The sequence below is a fragment of the Myotis daubentonii genome, chromosome 12 (assembly GCF_963259705.1).
Source record: "Myotis daubentonii chromosome 12, mMyoDau2.1, whole genome shotgun sequence".
Taxonomy (NCBI): domain Eukaryota; kingdom Metazoa; phylum Chordata; class Mammalia; order Chiroptera; family Vespertilionidae; genus Myotis; species Myotis daubentonii.
The window spans coordinates 15,718,047-15,734,943 of record NC_081851.1 but is presented as its reverse complement, the minus strand read 5'-3'; the positions used below and the strand labels follow the sequence as shown (position 1 = coordinate 15,734,943).

Here is a 16,897-nt window from a genome sequence, read left to right as displayed (position 1 = left end):
CAAAACTCAATCAGGAAGAATCTAAAAACCTCAACAGGCCAATAACTATGGAAGAAATTGAAGCAGTCATCAAAAAGCTTCCATCAAACAAAAGCCCAGGACCAGACAGCTTCACAGGGGAGTATTACCAAACATTCAAGGAAGACCTAAACCTATCCTCCTCAGACTACTACAAAAAATTCAAGAGGAAGGAACACTTCCAAGCTCATTCTATGAAGCCAGCATCACCCTAATACCAAAACCTGGTAAAGACAACACAATGAAAGAGAATTACAGGCCAATATCCCTCATGAACATAGATGCCAAAATCCTCAACAAAATCTAAGCAAATCGGATCCAGCAGTACATCAGAAAAATCATACACCATGAACAAGTAGGATTTATTCCAGGGATGCAAGGATGGTACAATATTCGCAAATCAATAAACATGATACATCACATAAACAAATTGAAAGAAAAAAACCACATGGTCATATCAATTGATGCAGAAAAAGCATTTGACGAAATTCAACACCCATTTTTGATAAAAACTCTCAGCAAGGTGGGAGTAGAAGGATTATACCTCAACATAATAAAAGCCATATATGACAGGCCCACAGCCAGCATCATACTCAATGGACAAAAACTAACACCATTTCCCCTAAGAACAGGAACAAGGCAGGGATGCCCCCTCTCACCGCTCCTGTTCAACATAGTACTGGAAGTATTAGCCATTGCAATTAGGCAAGAAGTAGAAATAAAAGGCATCCAAATGGAAAAGAGGAAGTAAAACTGTCCTTATTTGCAGACGACATGATATTATACATACAAAACCCTAGAGACTCCATCAAAAAGCTACTAGACTTAATACATGAATTTGGCAATGTAGCAGGATACAAAATTAACCCCAAGAAATCTGAGGCATTTCTATACACCAATAGTGAACTTTCAGAAAGAGAGATTATAAAAACAATCCCGTTTACCATCGCACCAAAAAAATTAAGCTACCTAGGAATAAACTTAACTAAAGAAGTAAAAGACCTCTACTCAGAAAACTACAGGACCTTGAAAAAAGATATAGAGGAAGACATAAACAAATGGAAGAACATACCGTGTTCATGGATTGGTAGAATCAACATCATTAAAATGTCCATACTACCCAAAGCAATCTATAAATTCAACGCACTTCCCATTAAAATACCAACGGCATACTTTATAGATCTAGAACGAACTCTCCAAAAATTCATCTGGAATAAAAAAAGACCCCGAATAGCAGCAACAATCCTGAGAAAGAACAAAGTAGGTGGGATCTCAATACCAGATATCAAGTTGTATTGCAAAGCCACTGTTCTCAAAACTGCCTGGTACTGGCAAAAGAATAGGCATATAGATCAATGGAATAGAATAGAGAGCCCAGAAATCGGCCCGAACCAATATGCTCAATTAATATTTGACAAAGGAGGCAAGAACATACAATGGAGCCAAGATAGTCTCTTCAATAAATGGTGTTGGGAAAATTGGACAGATATATGCAAGAAAATGAAACTAGACCACCAACTTACACCACACACAAAAATAAACTCAAAATGAATAAAGGACTTAAATGTACGACAGGAAACCATAAAAATTCTAGAAGAATCCAAAGGCAACAAAATCTCAGACATATGCCGAAGCAATTTCTTCACTGATACAGCTCCTAGGACACTTGAAACTAAAGAGAAAATGAACAAATGGGACTACATCAAAATAAAAAGCTTCTGCACCACAAAAGAAACAATCAACAAAACAATGAGAAAACCCACCGTGTGGGAAAATATATTTGCCAATATCATATCTGATAAGGGCCTAATCTCCAAAATTTATAGGGAACTCATACAACTTAACAAAAGGAAGATAAACAATCCAATCAAAAAATGGGCAAAGGACCTAAATAGACACCTTTCAAAAGAGGACATTCAGAAAGCCAAGAGACATATGAAAACATGCTCAAAGTCACTAATCATCCGAGAGATGCAAATCAAAACAACAATGAGGTACCATCTCACACCTGTCAGACTGGCTATCATCAACAAATCAACAAACGACAAGTGCTGGAGAGGATGTGGAGAAAAAGGAACACTTGTACACTGCTGGTGGGAATGCAGACTGGTGCAGCCACTATGGAAGACACTATGGAGTTTCCTTAAAAAAACTGAAAATGGACTCCCATTTGACCCTGTGATCCCACTTCTAGGAATATATCCCAAGAAACCAGAAACACTAATCAGAAAGGATATATGCACCCCTATGTTCATAGCAGCACAATTCACCATAGCTAAGATTTGGAAACAGCCTAAGTGCCCATCATCAGATGAGTGGATTAGAAAACTGTGCTACATCTACATGATGGAATACTATGCTGGTCTAAAAAGGAAGGAACTCTTACCATTTGCAACGTCATGGATGGAACTGGAGAGCATTATGCTAAGTGAAATAAGCCAGTCAATGAAGGAAAAATACCACGTGACCTCACTCATTCATGGATAATAAAGACCATTATAAACTTTTGAACAATAATAGATACAGTGGCAGAGCTGCCTCAAACAGACTGTCAAACTGCAGCGGGAAGGCCGGGGAGGGTTGGGAGGCAGGAGGTAGGGGGTAAGAGATCAACCAAAGGACTTGCATGCATGCATATAAGCATAACCAATGGACATAGGACACTAGGGGATAGCGGAGGCTAGGGGACTGTCTAGCGTGGGGGGGGGGGAATGGACACATATGTAATACCCTTTGTAATACTTTTAGCAATCCTATCTAATAAAAGAGAAACATGGTAATTAGCGTACGACCACTACTCTACCCATTGGCTAATCAGGGCAATATGCAAATTAACTGCCAGCCAAGATGGCGGCCGGCAGCCAGGCAGCTTAAACTGAACATGAGGCTTGCTTGCTTCAGTGCTGGAGGACTCCAACGTTCCCCGCCTGCCTTGCCGGCCTCTTAGCCTCCAGTTTGAAACATTGTAACATCTAGAAGCTACACAAAACCCCAGAAACCAGATTTCAGTTGGCTGGGATCTCAGAACTGGAGTTGATACAGAGTTTTGATTATAGAACCCAAACAAACCAGATACCTTCTTTCAGCAGCGGAGGCCTAAGAGCTGGAGCCAAGCCTCAGAGCTAAAGCTGGCCCAGAATAAAAAAGAAAAAAAAGAAAAAAAGGAGCGGTTGGGAGCTTCAGTCACCCACCAGCCTGAAAACAGCCCTCAGCCCTTCACCCAGACTGGCCAGGCACCCCAGTGGGGACCCCCACCCTGAAGGGTGTGTGACCAGCTGCAAACAGCCATCATCCCTTCACCCAGGCTGGCCAGGCACCCCAGTGGGGACCCCCACCCTGATCCAGGACACCCTTCAGGGCAAACCATCCAGCCCCACTCATGCACCAGGCCTCTATCCTATATAGTAAAAGGGTAATATGCCTCCCAGCACCAGGATCAGCAGAGCCGCGAGGCCTCTGGGCACCGGGATCAGCGTGACAGGGGGCAGGGACCAAATCCCCTGGTCGCCCTGGGCCTCTGTGTTTGACAGGAGGTGGGGCCTCAACCTCTCTATCCGCCCTGCTCTGTTCATGACAGGGGAAGGTGCCCCAACCCCCTGGTCAGCCCTGCTCTGTGCCTGATAGGGGGGAGCTCCCCAACCCCCTGATCGCCCTGCAGCTCTGTGTGTGACAGGGTGCGGGGCCCTAATCCGCTGATCGGCCCTGCTCTGTGTGTGACAGGGTGCTGTGCCCCAACCCCCCCACCCCACGGGCCCTGCTCTGTGTGTGACAGGGTAGAGCCATAACCTCCCCATCAGCTCTGCCCTGAGTGTGAGAGTGGCGGCGCCCCAACCACCTGATCGGCTCTGCTCTGTGGGTTGTAAAGCACGGCGCCCCAACCCGCCCCCCCCCCACGGGCCCTGCTCTGTGTGTGAGGGGGTAGAGCCATAAACTCCCCATTGTGGGTGACAGGGGACGGTGCCCCAACTCCCTTATCGGCCCTACTCTATGAGTGACAGGGGAGAGCTCCTCAACCCCCTGATGGGCCCTGCTCTGTGCGTGACAGGGGGCTGTGCCCCAACCCCCTGATTGGCCCTGCTCTGTGTGTGACAGGGTACAGAGCCCCAACCCCCCTGATGGGCCCTGCTCTGTGCGTGACAGGGGGCAGTGCCCCAACCCCCGGATTGGCCCTGCTCTGTCGTGACAGGGGGTGGCGCTGCAACCTCCCCATCGACCCTGCCTTGAGTGTGACAAGGGGCAGTGACCCAACCCCCCAATTGGCCCTACCCTGAGCGTGACTGAGGGTGGAATCACAACCTCCCGATCCGCCCTGCTCTGTGCATGATGGGGCGGCGCCCCAACTCCCTAATCGGCCCTGCTCTGAGCCCGGCCAGGGGCTGGACCTAGGGATTGGGCCTGCCCTCTGCCACTCGGGAGCAGGCCTGAGACAGCAGGGCATTATCTCCCGAGGGGTCCCAGACTGCGAGAGGGCACAGGCCAGGCTGAGGGACCCTCCCTTTCCCCCAAGTACACAAATTTTTGTGCACCGGGCCTCTAGTAATAAATAAATAAATAAATAAATAAATAAATAAATAAATAAATAAATAAAAAGACTCCTAAGAGAAGCATATGTATACAGAAAAGGTTTTTAAAGGATTCACATCTCCTAAGTCACAGCTCTATGGTTCTAACTTTAACTGGGTCTACAGAGGCTGACGGGAAAAATAGAAGGAGCCCTTGCCCTGGGTTCTCAATTAATCTCTGCTATTAATTAGCTTTGGTCTTAGGGATTTCACTTACCCTTTCTGGGTCTCCTAGCTACATCTATAGAATGAGGGTAAAATTAGACCTCTTAAATAAGGTTTCTACAAACGCTTCAAAAAATAATTGTGGGTTCAGATTTCTACAATCTTCCTAAATATCTCAGCAAATATAAACTTTTCCTTTGTTTAATCTTTGTGGTACAAAACTTCACAAAAATGTAAACACAGTTTTATAATACTACTCATTTCAAAAATATACAATCTCTATAAAACTTATCCTATAACATTTTGGTAGATACCATTAAACATTTCTTAGTAACTGTCCTATAACCCAAACTAGTAAATTTAGCATTATCTTTTTAAAACATCAATTGCATATTCTTTGTATTGGTGTGAAAAGGCTCAGAAAATACAGATGTGTTGAGCACTATATGTCACTTTTATTAAAATTCAACAAGTAACTTTCCAGGTATGGAAAACTTCAGCTGAAGTCAATTTTTTGGGGGTAAAAATCAACTCTTGTAAACATCAAATTAAAATGTGGCTGTATCTTCTGCCTTAAAAGTTAAAAAACATAAGAGTTGTTATTTAACTCACTCAAATGGTTTGTGAAGCTGAAATACTTCCATGTAGGGTCTGCCCCATCCTGACATTAGCTTAGTGCATGGACTGAGAGCCACATGTCACCTATTCTGTCCAGTGAGAAAGGGAGCTGTGAGTGAATTATTCCTGCCACTAAGTCCCTTGGACAGCCAGCCGCTAGGCAGCAAGGATGCCAGCCTCAGCTCACAGGTGGGAGAAGTGCTGCCATCTCTCCCAGAACACTTCCAAACTCAGCTGAGAAGGACAGGCCCTACCAGCCAAGACCCAGTCAGGCCACTGCTGGGCTCTAAGTAAAGACAGATGATTGTCTCTACCTCTTATTTCTTCTGAGACCAAACCAACCAACCTCCCACCCACCCAACCAACCGCCCAACCTACCAACCAACCAACCACAATTTAATCATCATCCTTGCACTGCAGCCACTGCTGAATAAACACCAAGTTGTATATGGGCTCACGTGGTGACTACCCTCCAAGACACATATTCCCAGAGCCTGAAATAAGCTCTGCCCCTTCCCATTCCCTTCCCTCAGCTCACCTCTCCACCCTCCCTTGCTCACCCCCCCCCCACACACACAAACACACACACACACATATACACACACAACCTATTTGACCAGGTCGTTAACTTTCTGGGGACTACAGATCTGTCTTGTCCACTGGCTTGAGACACAAGCCCTGGAGAAGCAGGACCCCACACTGCCTAGCTTAATAGACAGGGGGCCCTGCTGGGGTCTGGCTGGAACTCTGTCCCCAGCTGCCTCCTGTCAGCTCAGCAGCCACCACTCCTCCAGGTCAGGGAGCACATGCAATCTGCCCCAGAATGACAGGGGACCAGACCCGCACAGGGAAGGCGCCCACACTGGGGCTCTTGGTCTCTCACTGGGGCTCTTGGTCCCAGGTGGTGACTTGATGGAGCCTCTCCACTCTCCTGCTTTCTCCCAGGACCCTGGGGCTCTCCAACTCCCGTTCTTTGGGAAAGTGACTCCTTGGCTGCCCCCACAGAGCAAGGCCCAGGGAAACCCCAATCCTCCAAGCGTTTTAAATAGGTGACAAGCCCAAGTTCACCCTTGGAATGAGCCCTTCCCGCCCACATCAGCCACTACCAAGTGGGACACTCCAAGTCCCAGCACCTGGGAGGTGCCAGATAGGCTGGAACCCGCACTCAGTTGCAGGGAGGGGGGGCGGGGGGTTGACTAGGCTTTTAGGCGGGAGGCGCTGGGCAGGTGAGCTGGAGGGCACTCACCTTGGTGACACTGAGGAAGGTGGTCTGGCCCAGCGCTGCCCCTCACCAGCTTCCGCTCCAGCTCCTCCCTCAGATGAGCAAGTGCATCTTGCCCACATGCGGGAGAGGAGCGCCTGCAGGATGGTGGCCTGGACTCCAGGCAGATGCACTTGGTCTGGTGGCAGGGGCGGCTCCACACCAGCTGGGCTAGGCCTCCAACAGCTCCTCCTCCTGTGGGACCCTGGTGGACCTGGATGAGGCAGCAGCCCCCCTCATCCATGTGGGAGGCTGTGGCCAGATCTGCCAGGAGATTTGCCGCTGCTCCGCCACCTGGTGGGGCCTCTGCGCAGTACCAGGAGGCCACTCTGGGCTCCTTGCTGCCAACCTGCTGTGCTCAGTAGTGTGGGTTAGTTCATCCACCCAGCATTGCTTCCTGACAGTCTGTCCCTGCAGAATAACTTCAACACAGGACACTTCTGCATTCTGACCAAGTCACTGTCGAGAGCCAGAATTTTTCATTAGGTCACTGGTTTGCTCATCATCATGTAGAATATCTGAGCTTTTAATTTTGACTTATTTTATTAAATGTTTTATATTAAAGAAGGAACTAATTTTTATAGATGTTATAAAAGAGGATATGTCATTATATTATCTGTATACCAGGTGTCAGGAAGTTATAGTCAGTGGGTGATATCTGGACTATTGAAATACAATATTTGGAAGAAGCATATCTAAAGTAATTTCCGCAAGCTCCGAATATTCGTTTTTAACTTTTATCTACAATGAAACAAATCATATATTTTCATTACTCATTTTCAATCTTTCATCAGTTGCCAATTCCAACGATTATCCTTGAAAGTTACCTTTAAAATTAAATCATCTTTTGATGAAAGCAATGAATTCAAGATTCTATACATTGCTAGTGTCACAATCAAACACATTTTATTTTTTTGAACATTTTCTGAACCTTATGGAAAAACCAACAGGGACGATCAACTGGCTAAAAGAGAGCCTCCCTATTCCGTCTCACTCCAGTGCCTCTCCCCTGAAGCTCGCTGGCTTTAGGGTCGCCAAGGTCACAGTTCTCAGGGGACCCAGCGCTGTGTTCCGAGAGTCCACACGAAGGAGGATCAGGGGAGGCGCCCGGAGGAAGCATGTCTGTACCGTGAGACTCCGGAGGCTCGAAGAATCGGTCCCCGCGGGTCAGGGCACACGGGGAGGTCGCACACCGGAGGAATACCGGTGCTCTGCGGCAGAGCGCGGACCGGCAGGACCGCAGTTCTCCTCTGGCTTGTGCACTGGCGGTCCGCAGGGCTGCAGCGTCTTCTCCATCACGTTGAAGCGGACTGGAGCTTTGCTCTCATTCTCCGCAATGGCGAAGTAGTTGAGGAGGTCGAAGTGGCCCAGGTAGGAGCAGTAGGAGTCGCGGTGCTGGTTCACCAGCCATTCCCACTTGGTGGTGTCCGCGTGGCCAGTGCCTATGTACTTGGACTGCAGGTGCTCCAGCTGGCTGTGGATGGTGTAGCGGTCCGTCATCTCGCCGATTTCCTCTTTGCTCGCAGGTCAGAGGCCTCGGAAAATGGGAACTGTCCTAGAAAGCCACACCAGAGAGGGACCGCTCCTCCAAACCTCCGGGCCATACTGTCGCGGGAGAATGACGTCTCCCAATCAAACTACTTTTAAAACATTACAAGGCACAAGGTGTCCTACTGCACATGACCAGAACAGTTCCCACCACATGGGACTCACTATGAACTATGAAGGCAAAAATCGTATCTTACAATGGTGTCTGTATGGTCGGTCCGTGCGAGCCCTCTTCCAATTGCAGACTTCTGACTTCTTGTATTCTCACTTGGGGAATGTGGCAGGCAGCTCGCTCAGGCCCCCTTTATAACGGAACACATCTCATCATGAGGGCTCCACCCCCAGGACCTAACCCCCTCCCAAAGCTCCAGCTCCTAGTCCCATTAGCTGGGGCAATAGGGTTTCAATTTATGAATTTGGGGGATGGGGAGAGGAGTCACAAGCATTCACACCATAGCACTCATCTTCACTTCACTGTGCTTTATTGTCCTAAATGATTTACATTTTTTAGAAAAATTGGCTCTAGCCGGTTTGGTTCAGGGGATAGAGCATCAGGCTTCAGACCAAAGCGTACAGAGCTTGATTCCAGTCAAGGGCGTGTACCTTGGTTGCAGGCCCAGACCTGGTCACCGCCCCTGCAGAAGGCAAACAATAGATGTGTTCTCACACACCGATGTTTCTCTCTGTATTTTCCTCTCTCTTCCACTCTTTCTAAAAGTCAATGGAAAAATATCCTCGGTGAGGATTAACCAAAAAAAAAAAAAAATGGAATAAAGATAGAATTTGAAAATTTTCCTAGAATTAGCCATTTGGAAAAAAAAAATAATTGTGATAAAGCAATTGTTACTTAAGAAATTAAATCCTGTCATATCCCTCTCAAATCCCCTAAAACCTTGCCACATAATAACTTCCCACACCCGAAAGATCAAGGTTTATAGGCATAATTACAATAAATACATTTATTTATTACTCAGAATGAATCCTTCCTATGACCTGCATGTAGCTCTGTGCTATGACTTTAAAACTGTTTCCCGCCATTCCCAAGAATAACCTGAGTTTTCTGGGCTAATGCTCAAGGTGTAAAGGGAAGAGACGTTGGTCCAAGGCACAGAGATGAGTCTTCATCTAAGGAATGGATGTATATGAGTCAGTTCAGTGCACTGGACCTAACCTGTAGAATCTGTAAAATTATGATTCCAAAACTATTAATTATTTTTCTAAATTTAATGATAGAAATTGGGTGTTACAATTTGCATTTTAAGGCTTTGAGACTGCTCCTATATGTAATCCTTAAAAGGCCAGGCCCTACTGAATTTTCAGCATTGTAAGACAGGCTGCCGTGATGAGAAGGCTAAATCATTTTGGGGTTGTTTTTTCTTTGAATGTGTTTTTACTGATTTTTAGAGAGAGAGGGAGGGAGAGGGATAGAGAGATAGAAACATGGGAAAGAGAGGAATATCCTCTCTCGGCTGACCGCCTCTTGCATGTCCCCTACTGGGGATCTTCAGAACCCAGACAGGTGCCCTGACCGGGTTGGCAGTGGAACAGGCAACCTCTTGGTTCCTGGCTTGATGCTCATCCGCTGAGCAACACCAGCCCAACTCGTGAGGCTAAAGAGTTTCAACAAACAGATCCACGAGTCTCCAGCCCTTTCCGTGCCTGTGTCTTTTGCAGTGTGACTTTGCTGTTCCTCCCAACAGGAAGCAGAGTATACCTTCCAACCTCTTGATTCTGAGTGTGGCCATCTGATTTATTTTAGGCGATGGGATGATAATGGATGTGATGCAAAAGGAGGCTTGAAAATCTGGGCTTGCTCTGTTGTGCTTCTGCCATCACAAAGAGGATGGGTCCAGCTAGCCGACTGTCCCGGGAGGAGGAAGAGGAGGAGGAGGACAAGGAGGAGGAGGAGGAGGGTCACCCAGAGCAGAGCCTAGTCAGCCAGCCAGCCCAGCCTAAATCAGGTCCAAGCCTAATCCCCAGGCATATGAGTAAACCCAGTCAAGATCACATGTTGGCCAACCTAGCCGAAGCCTTCAGGCACCTGAGAAATAAATGTGCAGTGTTGTGTGCCACACAGCAATTTTGTGACACTAGCCAACTGCCATAGTTCAGTAAAAATTTTTGAAGAAAAGAGTGAATTTGGCTTCTTGGAAAATGTTTCTCTTTTCTGCTTTTCTGGTGAGACCTCCTTTTCTTTCCTTTGGGGGTTTCTTTGTCTACCCACGTTTGATCTCACCAACATATGTAGATGTTGAGTCGTTCTGGGGCTGCTCCTTTGGTGGCAGTGGCCCATCGGGCTGTAGTTGCTCCTCTTAGTTGCTGGCGGTTGTTGTAGCAGCTGCTCCTCAGTTGGCAGGGGCTCCTGTGGTGGGTGCTGTTCTCACCTCTGTGGTGGCTCCTCTGGCTGGTGGGGGGAGGCTTCACGTACAGCTGCTGTTCCTCAAACAGAGGGTGTGGTGATCAGGAGGCTGCTGTTGCTTGGATTGAGACTCAGAGGAGGTGTGGTGCAGAAGTAAAATACAAAGGTGTGGAGGTGCATGCGGAGAGGGCTGTCGGCTGAGGTCACAATTGTCTTTTTCAATCGGGAGGGAATCTCAGGGTCTGAGCTCCAATTCTGGGCGAGTCTCTGGGGACCCAGACTCATAAGGGAGAAACAGGACTGTCTGGCATCGGTTGGAACTCGAGGGCAGCTTTCTCTCAGAGGCACACGCAGCGATTCTGGCATTTAAATATATAAAATGAATATCAAAAATATAATTTTTTACTATGGTTGCAAATATTAAAAAAAAAGAATATTTCTATATGTGACACGGCACCAGAGTTAAGTTAGGGTTTTTCAAAATTTTGACAATCCGAGCTCAAAAGGTTCGCCATCACTGCCTTATAGGGTACTTGTGGTGAAAAATAGATAAACTATGTGTGATTAATGATTGGGCTGTCTAAGTTCAAGGTCAGACTTAAACTGATTTTTATGAAATTGGGTTAAGGAAAATAAGGTTGAAGCCAGTGGATGGTAGAATGTGCATGGTTACCTTTGATCTAGGGGGTGAGATACATTTCACTGGGCAGTGTTTCTAAGAATGTTTCCTCCAGTGTCTTTTAGAAATGCAATGGTCCCCTTTCTTCAGGTGTGTGACTTGTAAAAGATTTGCTGTAACAGATTTCAAGACAATACCGTGGGACTTACATGCACTATCATTTGAAAAATAAAAAAAGGGGAATTTTCCGGAAGCCGTTCCATCCTTGCTGCTTGACACAGTCGCTGCAGGGAAGAAACATCTGCACGGCATATGTTTCAAGGGACCTGGCATATATGGCATACTGTTCTTAATATGTTTGCTCCCCTTCTTGGCGCTATGTGTTTTCACCAAGGTCACATCTCCAAGAAAGTTTATTTCCCCAGGTAGGGAATTTCCCCTGAAGTTAGGGAGGGAATAAAATCCCTAAACTATGTGCCAGGAGGGTAGTTAATCACTTTAACTAAGAAGGATCGCGCTTAAGCTACATAATCTTTACTCCCTGGAATGGAGATAAGGAACGCCCCAACCTTTGGAATAGAAATTGATAGGATTAAAATCAACTGGTTTAAATACAGATGTTACAAGACAATCAAACACAGAACTTCGCTGGAGATCCAGGCTAGAGAACCTGGCTGGGCTCCTGATCAATTGAACGCTGTCTCAGTGTCATTCCTTCTTCACCGACTCCGTCCACGCCTTTGGGAACCCCTGGGCCTGCTGGGGTTGCACCCCAACAATTGGTACCCGAACAAGTAACTGGCCTTGTTCTCCACCTTTTGCTTTTGGTTCTGCTGACGCTGCCCGGCTCTCGTCAGCCTCAGGCCCGCTTTCTCCTTGAGACCGAGCACCATGCCTCCAATTAAATTGCAGAGTTCTGATGGAGAGATATTTGAAGTTGATGTTGAAATTGCCAAACAATCTGTGACTATCAAGACCATGTTAGAAGATTTGGGAATGGATGATGAAGGCGATGATGACCCAGTTCCTCTACCAAATGTTAATGCAGCAACATTAAAAAAGGTTATTCCGTGGTGCACCCACCACAAGGATGACCCTCCACCGCCTGAGGATGATGAGAACAAAGAGAAGCGAACAGATGATATTCCTGTTTGGGACCAAGAATTCCTCAAAGTTGACCAAGGAACACTCTTTGAACTAATTCTGGCTGCAAACTATTTAGACATCAAAGGTTTGCTTGATGTTACATGCAAGACTGTTGCCAATATGATCAAGGGGAAAACCCCTGGAGAGATTCGCAAGACTTTCCATATAAAAAATGACTTTACTGAAGAAGAGGAATCCCAGGTACGCATAGAGAACCAGTGGTGTGAAGAGAAGTGAAAAGTTGTGCCTGACACTGTAACACTGTAGGGATTGTTCCAAATACTAGTTGCACTGCTCTGTTTATAATTGTTAATATTAGGCAAACAGTAAAAATCAAATAAATAAATAAATAAATAAATAAATAAATAAATAAATAAAAATAAAAATAAAAATTGTCTCCTCAGCCATGTCTAATTTGTTACTTCTGATTTGATGTTTTCTGATTTTGTCCCTTTTTGGGCCTGGCCCCAGGAGGAGGTTTGTGACGTTTCTCCCTATTAGGCCACCATTTTGGGGGAGGGAAAAATCTTTCTCCACTTTCATTTTACCGTTATTAAAATGGTAAACACAACTTCCCACCAGAAATATTGTACAGATAAAGAGAGAAGAATGTTTGTGAACAATGTTGCACACTATTGACACTTCCTAAATGCTTCCCCCCTCCCCCTGGGTTTCAGAGCATGGTTTAATGCATTCATACATCAAAATTATTTTCAGAAACATGGAAAATCCTAAGTCACACTGTGGATTTCCTCGCGATCCTTGCTGAAGGCTGGGGCTTTTCCAGATGCAGCAAGGGCTGAGATGGAACCTGTTGGCAAAGGACCTAAATAGACACCTTTCAAAAGAGGACATTCAAGAAGCCAAGAGACATATGAAAACATGCTCAAAGTCACTAATCATCCGAGAGATGCAAACCAAAACAACAATGAGGTACCATCTCACACCTGTCAGATTGGCTATCATCAACAAATCGACATACGACACATGGAGCGAGTCAACGTCGTCTTCAATTATGACATGCCTGAGGACTCAGACACCTACCTCCACCGGGTGGCCTGTGCCTGTCGCTTTGCCACCAAAGACCTGGCTCTCACTTTTGTGTCTCATGAGAACGATGCCAAAATCCTCAATGATGTTCAGGTTCGGTTTGAACTCAATGTGGCAGAGCTTCCTCAAGAAATGGACATCTCCACATACATGCAGCAGAGCCGCTAACCACACACCTGACATCCCGGAGCCACCCTGCTTCCCACGTGCTGCTTCAAGTCCTTTTTCTAGGCGACTGTGGGGCTTTCTTTTTCTGTTCAAACACTGTACATTTGTGTAACAATAAATTAGTATTATGGAAAAATAAATAAATAAATATAAGGGGTTGTATTTTGCTTCTGACCCCCATTTTTCAAGTCAGTCAGTCATCTACACTAATAAAAGAGATACATGGTAATTGGCGTATGACCGCTACCCTTCCCATTGGCTAATCAGCAAGATATGCAAATTAACTGACAGCCAAGATTGCGGCCGGCAGCCAGGCAGCTTGAAACTAACATGAGGCTTGCTTGCTTCAGTGACGGAGGACTCCAACGTTCCCCGCCTGCCTTGCAGGCCTCTGAGCCTGCAATTTAAGAAACATTGTAACAAATATAGAAGCTAAACAAAAACCCCAGAAACCAGCTTTCAGTGAGCTGGGATCTCAGAGCTGGAGTTATACATTGTTTTGATTACCTACTTTCAGCAGTGGAGGCCTAAGAGCTGAAGCCTCAGAGCTAAAGCTGGCCCAGAATTAAAAAAAAAGAAAAAGAAAAAAAGGAGCGGTTGGGATCTTCCGTCACCCGCCAGCCTGAAAACAGCCCTCAGCCCCTCACCCAGATTGGCCAGGCACCCCAGTGGTGAGCCCCACCCTGAAGGGTGTGTGACCAGCTGCAAACAGCCCTCAGCCCCTCACCCAGATTGGCCAGAGCAATTTATGTCTGAAGAGTCACTTTCCATCTAATTTACTGCAGTCTCTCCCATCCCTATGAATACAGTGTTTCTGCCTCAATAGCAGTTTAACCTCAGAGTCTTACAACAAATGTCACAAGATTATGAAATTTTGTACTTCGTAGCACATGGCTCCTTTGCAATACATGGATAAGAGTTCCCCTAAACATTGCTGAGACTTATGTAACATATACTATGAACAGAGACCATAATTCATATTGTTAACAGAAGGACAGCAAAGGTCTCTTCTGGTTGATCATTGACCTCACCAATAACCAAGGTACTGGGATGCAAATTACAACCACAAAGTCATGCCATCTTTCTTTCTTTTTTTATTGTTTTATTGCTTAAAGTATTACAAAGGGTATTATATATGTGTCCTTACCCCCCCCCCCCCCCCCGCCCTTGACAATCCCCTGGCCGTATACCAGGCCTTGGGCAGCAACGCAAAATAAGCTGGTTTTGGACCAAGAGTGATTTTTTGCCATCATGCTCTGCCTTCTGAAGCACTGAAGTTTTGATGTCCCCACAATATCTGTTCACATCTACATGCTGACAGATCACAACAGTGCTTTCAAATCATGGCAGGCGGTGAATAGAACCAACACAATTAATGGTACAATAAGAAAAAAGTGTTTTTACCAAAATACCATAAACCAGAGCCAGCGGTGTTCTGATTGGTGAAATAGAACCTGAGCCAGTCATCACAGCATAATGTGGAAACCACAAACTCCCTCAAACAGGTACCATTTCCTTGCTGAGGATGGGTGTTCTGGACAAATCCTGGGTCAGTCCCATTCCATAGAGAGAAAGGAATGAAGATCCTGCCAAGAGTTCAGAATATTCAGAATTTATTTAAGCCCAAAAGAGCACGCAGGGTTTGTGACCTGGTTCACACTGTTCAGGTAAGCCAGGTGGTTGAGGAGAAATCACTTCAGCCACAATCACTCACAGTGATGTCAATCAGACAGTAGGCCAGGGCAGGATAGCAGTGCAAGCAGCTCCTTCAAGCCTCTCTTATACCTGAAACTCATGGGGAATCTAGCAAAGTGTCTGTCCTGATAAAAAGGGATTATATTAAGGTAAATGTGTAAGATCGAGTCACCTTAAGTGTTGCTATTCTGAGTAAGAAAAATGAAATATTCCCGACACATTTAAGGCAGCGTCTTCCTTCCCTGTCACCCCTGCTGCCCATCCCCTAATTTTTTTCTTTGTGGAGAAGAAGCTGCAAATGTTTTGTAGCTGCCAGCAGCTGTTTCCTGTGGAAACCTGGGGTGCCATCCTGTATAGATCCTGTTCCTGGGGGCTGCACAGCCCTCTTACTTTGTGTTATGGGGACTTCCCTATTGTGCCCTGCGTGCACCCCTCCCCAGTTTAGGAGTCTCTAGGGGCAGTGGCCATGTTCTCCCCCTGGGAAGGGGGCCCTGTGCCTCCCTGGGGACTCTGTGCCTGGAACCCTGCCTCATCTTTTGTTCCAGCCAGACCCTGTGGGTCACCCCTCTACCCTGGTGTCTGTAAGCTCTGGTTGGGCCAGGCCAGGATGGCGGGGGGAACGGGCCCTTCCTGTTGGGCTGGATTGTACATATGTTAATAGCAAAGACCCAATGCCACATTTTTATAATTGTGATTAAACTTTATTGTACAAAAAGAACTGTTTGAAAGAAACAGAAAAACAGTATTTCATTGCAAACAAAAGCTAGACAGTAACCGCACACTCCCCCAGTGAACACACTGGGAACCCGCGGCCCTGTGGCCGGCCACGGGCTCAGTGGTACGTGATGCGGAAGCTGCGCTCCCGCTCCTTGTGCCGCCCCTCGCACACCTTGGTCACCTCCTCCACCTTCCTCTGTGGCAGAGGGCCGAGTTCTGGTCGATTCACTGCAGGGAGTCCATGTGAGCGTTGAGGATCTTGCAGATCCGCTGCAGCGGGTCGCTGGTGACGGCGGGCCCCCAGACCTGTTCAGGTGCTCGATGATGTCCCTGAGGTCCTGGGCCACGCGCTTCAGCGGAGCGTCGATGTTCTTGGCCAGCTCATAGGTCTTCTCGTGCTCCTCCTCGGCGTGCTGCAGGCAGGTAGTCCCGCTCTGCTCCTTGACGGACTCCTCCAGAGGGCTCAGCGGGTCCTCCAGCTCCTTCCGCCGAGACAGGATGAAGTCCAGTTCTTGGTCCAGCCTCTTCTGGTCCAGCTTCACCTTCTCCACCTCGCGGTAGAGGGCGGTGATCTTCCCCCCCCCCCGTTCTCGATCAGTGGGCGGTCCCAGGCGTTGACCAGGGTGGCCTGCTGCAGGAAGTGCCTCTCCTGGTCCTCCAGGTCCAGGCTCCACTTGTTGATCAGACTCTCTAGCTGGGCATCGGTCATCACAGGACTGGTGGACACACCCAGAGGAACCTGCTCAACAACACTGTGCTGGCTGCCTTCCAGCGCCTTCTCAGTGAGCCCGAGCCCGAGGGCAGAGTGGGAGCCTGAGACTCCGCCCTGGAGCATCAGCTTCCCCATCCCCTCATTGTAGGCGATTTAGTGGGACAAGACTGCTCCTCTGTAGTATCTCCTTCACCAGCCAGGACAGAGGCGCCCCAGCTACGATGGGAGTATGTGAAGTGTGCCCCTTACATCATGAGCA

General features: G+C 47.1%; 2 protein-coding genes and 1 pseudogene across 2 annotated transcripts; 1 reads left to right on the top strand and 2 right to left on the bottom strand.

Moving 5' to 3' along the window:
• Positions 1-7,791: 7,791 nt before the first annotated feature.
• LOC132213912 (splicing factor 3B subunit 5-like) lies at positions 7,792-8,208 on the bottom strand. Its single transcript, XM_059660792.1, has one exon. It carries the CDS (start codon positions 8,122-8,124, stop codon positions 7,792-7,794), a length of 333 nt encoding a protein of 110 aa, XP_059516775.1. The 5' UTR covers positions 8,125-8,208.
• Positions 8,209-11,950: 3,742 nt separating this feature from the next.
• On the top strand, positions 11,951-12,625 carry LOC132213002 (S-phase kinase-associated protein 1-like). The gene has a single exon (XM_059658959.1). It carries the CDS (start codon positions 12,042-12,044, stop codon positions 12,531-12,533), a length of 492 nt encoding a protein of 163 aa, XP_059514942.1. The 5' UTR covers positions 11,951-12,041; the 3' UTR covers positions 12,534-12,625.
• Positions 12,626-15,935: 3,310 nt separating this feature from the next.
• On the bottom strand, positions 15,936-16,638 carry LOC132213015 (nuclear pore glycoprotein p62-like; annotated as a pseudogene).
• Between the last annotated feature and the right edge of the window lie 259 nt (positions 16,639-16,897).